At 39.0% G+C, this 6,000-nt stretch overlaps 1 protein-coding gene across 1 annotated transcript in view; it reads right to left on the bottom strand.

Annotated features, from left to right (window-relative positions):
• Window positions 1-630: 630 nt before the first annotated feature.
• LOC121368083 (retinal guanylyl cyclase 2-like) overlaps window positions 631-6,000 on the bottom strand; it is a 75,720-nt gene continuing 70,350 nt past the window's right edge. Inside the window, 3 exon segments of the mRNA XM_041492627.1 lie at window positions 631-1,926; window positions 2,512-2,526; window positions 4,470-4,549. Of these exon segments, the coding sequence (XP_041348561.1) occupies window positions 840-1,926; window positions 2,512-2,526; window positions 4,470-4,549 (1,182 nt within the window). The 3' untranslated portion in view covers window positions 631-839.

The following is a 6,000-nucleotide window of genomic DNA, read 5'->3' as shown; positions in this document are numbered from 1 at the left end:
GCCTCGATCGGTGCACGCTTCCCGGAACAAGAGTCAAGAGAAATTCCCTGTAGGCCTACAATACCTGAACCCGTGCGTATAAAACGTTTACAATTAAGGAACCAATTTCACAAAACGTCATAATGCTAGTCGCAGACTACCAACTGTCACGACGGAGTTGGCCAACTTATCGATCTCAAGACTGAATTAACAATGCGATTCTCGTCGAATACATGTACAACACCTTCGACCAATTACTTGTTAATCTGAGCGCACCAACTGTAAATAACAATAACCCTTATTGTTAACAATAAAGTTCGAAATATATATTGATAATTTTTAAAAGTAAATATGATTATATTTAGTCTTTCATAATGATGTTATTTTGTTGTGTGAAACTGGTGCGAAATGCATGTGAAATAACGAGAGGTTTAAATGCTAACCGCAAACAAGTGTTTAATATTTTTGTAAATTGGCTCCTTATTCAAGAGTTTTGCAAAATATACCAAGTTAAACTAAGAACCGTTTCTATGCTGGTTTATTTATTTATTTATTTATTTTATTTTTTTGAAATTTTATTTTAAGTATTCCAGTTTGTCTTGAAGCTTTATTCGTACGTGCTCTGAAATTAACATTTTTATCAAAGTAAAGACAGGCAATGGGATCCAGAGCAAAAAGATACAAGGACTGAATGATAATTCTACTTAATGGGTTCCGTAACCAGTCTATTTGTTTAGCTGATCGGATTCACACCTGGCCTTTTTTGTGTGATTACATAGGGTTTTTCTGTTTTAGAAGAGAGAATTCCCAGACTCTTGTTTCAAGACGAGTGTGCGAGTGATCGAGACTACAAACAGGGGTCAAGTCTCCTCGACTGGGGTCAACGCATCCTTCTGAAAGGTCTCCTGGTCACAGATGACGTCATCACCGGTTATGACGACATCAGACGCTGACACAACACTGACATTGGTCCTCTCGTTACTCTCGCTGTCACTAGATTTCATCTTTCTTTCTTTCTCGTTTTCCTCGTGTTTTGCCTTCCTCTCCTTCTCGCTGTCATCACACGCATGCTTGTTGTCGGTGAGTCTATCACCAGAATTCACACTATCACAATGAACGCCGTTCGAAGACTTCACCCTCGTGTCGTTATTGCGAGCATTTTTCACATGAACCTTCGTCTTATCCTCTCCGTCCTTTTGGGTTACGCTTTTGTGCACCCCATCGTCATTGACATTGAAATCCGTCTCAAGGCCGTCGCGATTATTCCTCGGTTTAGTTCTTGGTGACTTCGCACTTCCGGCAGCACCATTCGATGGCTCGTTTGTGGAACTCAAACTTCCGTCTTTCGAAATGACCACAGTTCCGTGCGCCTCTTTCTTGTCTTCTTTGCGGTCTATGACGGTCTCCTGTGACTGGTTCTTGTCTTCTTTGTGGTCTATGACGGTCTCCTGTGAGTCCTTCTCATTGTTTCTGCACGTGCCGTTCTTACTGCTCATCTCCAGCTCCTGAACAGTGTCGCCGTGCTTGCTGGATTCCGACCCGACTTCGGAGCCTTCCGGTGATTTCTTTTTCAAGCTTTTGTTAGCCAGACTGTGTCGGGACGTTCCGCCTCCTGCGTTTCGGCGATAATGATGCTGCTCGTCCGGAACTGGAGACTTTGTCGCTCTTTGTTTTGAATCTGGCGTCCTGGAGGACAAGGATTCGGATTTTGCAGCTGGTTGCTGTAGCGACACTGCAGTAGATTTCGCTGCCGTCGGTTCTGGTTTTGACTGGCGCTGTGGCGGTGACTTCGAAGACTCTAGTTCCGGGTTTGGCTGTTGTTGAGGCTGTGGTGTTGCGCCGAGAGGGTTTGACGAGCTGTTTGCCTGGTCGGGCAGTCGCCCAGGAACAGGACTGCTTGGAGGATTCGCCGACGGTTTGGTTACGTTAGGCATCAGGTAGGCCAGTCTGGGAATTGATAGAATGACAAGATTCAAAATGTGTTATAACTTTAACTTAAGGTCATGCGATGAAGCGTGGACACAAGTGTGTGTATGTGTGCATGTCCGTGCGTGCGTGTTCGTGTGTGTATATCTGTATGTATGTATGTATGTATGTATAATTATATATATATAATATATATATATATATATATATATATATATATATATATATATATATATATATGTATATAGATATATATATATATATATATATATATAGGTGGATATATATAAGGTTATATATATGTGTGTGTGTGCACGAGAGAGAGAGAGAGACAGACAGAGGGAGATAAGGTAAGAGAAAGAGAGGGAGAGAGAGAGAGAGAGAGAGAGAGAGAGAGAGAGAGAGAGAGAGAGAGAGAGAGAGAGAGAGAGAGAGTATATTGCAGTTATTGTATTCCACAGATTGGTTGCAAATTCACGTCATTGATTTGGCATGCAGATGAATGTATTTCCACACTCCAATAGTTTATTTCAGTATCATAAACGCGAAGAATAATTATAGTACTACTGACTACCTCGTAGGTATTACACGAATGGAACAACTTACCCATGATTGTCTCCACTAGCAGCACGGGGAAGAGAAAGACAAAAACAAAAGTAAAGTTTGTTTTATTTAACGACGCCACTAGAGCACATTGATTTAGAGAAAGACAAAGAATATAATATTGTGAGGACAATCATATAATAAAATATAATTTTAAAAATGGGAGTTTGGAACTGGAATGAATGCAAGGATGGATCGACATATTTACGGACTAGTGGACGGATGGATGGAAGATTGGACTGATGAGTGGATGAAAGGTTGAATGGATTGGTGAATGGTTTGATGGATGGATGGATCATGGGTGGGTGGAATTTCGATGGATGTGACTTGGATGGATGAATGGATCGATGGATGGATGGATGGAAAGGTGTGTGGGTGGCTTGGATGGATTGGTGGATCGACAGACAGACTAATGGACGGGTGGATGCATTATGATGGATGAAAGTTTGCAGGGGGGGGGGGGGGGGCTAGCGGTTGGATGAATGGATGTGATACGAGCATGTGTGGGCGAACGGGCAGTCAGGTGGTTGGACAGATGGATGGATGGATGGATGGATGGATGAATGTATGGACGGACGGATGGATGGCTGGATGCAAAGACGGACATAAGGACGGACGATGGATCGATCGATGGACGGACGGCGGACGGACGGATGGATGGAAGGATAAACGCATGGATAGACGAAAACTTGCTTGAATTAATACACACACTATATTGTATGGATACACAGAAGTTGGATATGCCCTGATGATGTGTTGTAAAAGAAGATAATTGATATCCTAAAGTGAACTGTTTCACAACAGCACATCATTACATCCATGTATCGCAGCTGTGGTTCTATAATCACCTGAGAGAGAGAGAGAGAGAGAGAGAGAGAGAGAGAGAGAGAGAGAGAGAGAGAGAGAGAGAGAGAGAGAGAGAGAGAGAGATAGTGCCTAACCACGATTCATCGGGTACTTGCTTAGATTTCCCTGGACGCAGATTAGCGGTGTAATCTGTATATGGGTAGCGCAACACTCACACGTTAAAGACTTTACATGCAGAACTTTTGGTCTCTGAAGTTGATGTTGACGCTTTATATTTCTTTCTTATTCTACGGTTCAAGCACGCTCATCTGCACACAATAATTGAGTTTCTTAGCCTGCCTACCCAAGCCATATAGCAATGGGTTGGTATGAGAGGCAACATTCTGCCGTTTTAAATTGAAATAAATTAACAACTCTCCATTTTCAGGCCCATTGGAACAATATCTCAATTTGGCAGTGGCATAGCGAGGGGTTGGGTGGGGGGAGGGAACAGGGCCATCCCCCAATCAACCCTTTTTTAAAAACTGTATAGAATTTTATAAAATCATACATACATGCATACACACATATGGGTTGGGCCCCCAAATATGTGTTCGCCAAATCCCCACCAATATAAAATCCTGGCTACGCCAGTGGAAATTGGGAGCGCGGATCTCTAGTGAGGAGGCATGACAGATAGTTATCTTTATTTATATATATAATAGGACAAACAACGTAAATATGCATCTTGAGATGGAGTCTGTACACTCCACCCCTTCTGGTTCCTAAGGGTCTGATTTTTCTATCGTTCTACGATCAGTGTAGCTCTGTCTATAGAAACAAACTGCAGGGTCTTAACTGGGGGAGCGAAAGGGGAGGATGTTGCCACCACAATATTGTAAATTTGATGTGAAGAGATTTGAACTTTAATTTAGTATTTCAGCTCAGACATTTTGCCCTTCGCTTATGTTTGTTATTCAAGTATTATTCCAGCCGTTTTAGAATAGCCTATATATATATATATATATATATATATATATATATATATATATATATATATATATATATATATAGCCTTATGTAAAACAACAACAACAACAACAACAACAGCAACAACGAACAAACAAAACAAACATATTAATAACGGAGACATTTTTGGTGATCATTATACTTACACTGGTTCCGGTGGAACCGGAAGTTCTTTTGTAAATCCTTCTTTACCCACCAGCCAGTAAGTGGAATGATGACCCTTTCCCTAGAACAGAAAATTATAAATATTAAATTAATACTGTCATGGTGATAGTCCATGGGCCAGATACCGAAAACCCTCCCCCCCCCCCCCCCCCGGGATTTTTGGAGACAAATAGTTTTAGATACCTCATTATATATGAATTTAATATATGCTTGTCTGCAGCAAAAATGTTGGTGGATTAAAAAAATATCGCCATTTGAATGGGGGTACCATTGCACATTTTGTGTTCCAAAAAGACTATACTAAAAAAATTAAATATAGTGATAAATGTGTCATCCATATAAATTTTTAACGGATATAAGGCCAAAATGAATGATATTCATCCTATACTAGATGTTAATAGTAACAAACCAAATAACAATGCAATATGTGATATGAATAATGATATACTCATCGGCAAATGTTAAGCAATGCCTGAAGTGCACTATTTTCTATATTTACACATATTTTGAGCTGCTTGAACCTTTTACTATTAAAAATTGCACTGTATTTAATATATTGAGGCAGCATTATTCAAATATGGTTCAGTATATCTGCCTATACTATATTCAACAAAATGAATTAAGGTCCAATAGATATTTTAGCATTTTCCTTTAAATATGGGGGAAAATACAACTTCTTTCATTGAAAGTTGTCATCATTGTGGCATGTTCTTAAACTTAATGACTTAAATAACAATTTTGAGGGAACACAATGACAAAAAACATTCTGAACAAATGTGTAACAAATACTTGCCTAATGCTCATTTCAATATTTTTCATAAGTATGTGAAATACCCAGTGTTTTTTGTGTGTATAACCAGTAAAAGTTTACTGAAACAATGTATAGAAGCCATATATATGACCAAAACATGCTAAAATAGTATGACAGTAACAAAGAATTATATTATAATATAACAAAGTTTACTAGCCCTTAATTAATTTTGTTGAGTATACATCTGTATGTGCATCAATATTATGAATATGTCCATCTTTACTAAACACCAGTGTTAAAAATTTAAAGCATCAGTTTTGTGTACCTACCATAATGTCTTTTGCATTACATGTACAAGTCATCTATCTCACAGAAGTTCATCTTATACTAGTCTGTGTTTGTAATATTTTTAGATTTGCCGTTATATTTACATTGTGCTTAACTTATGCTCAAGTGTATATAATTAGTTTCTACATCAAATATGTCTAGGAAAGTTTTGACTTTCTTTCATATTCCTTTGCATTTTCATGCAATTAAAATATGTCTGTCATGTTCACAATTTCTAATATTCTCCTTCTCCAGACTCTACTCTGGTTCCTCCATCAGTATGTCCATCAGCTCTCATGGTATCATATCACTATTTCATCTCTGTGTGCCTTCTAAAATTTCTCAGCCATATGACAATTTGGTTGGGGAATAGCCTGGTATGCCTGGCATGACTGATACCAAATGACAACTTGGCAATTTGTTCTCTTTATGTG

Source organism: Gigantopelta aegis, chromosome 1 (assembly GCF_016097555.1).
Source record: "Gigantopelta aegis isolate Gae_Host chromosome 1, Gae_host_genome, whole genome shotgun sequence".
NCBI lineage: Eukaryota > Metazoa > Mollusca > Gastropoda > Neomphalida > Peltospiridae > Gigantopelta > Gigantopelta aegis.
The sequence above is the reverse complement of the archived record's forward strand: the minus strand, read 5'-3'. Positions and strand labels throughout refer to the sequence as shown.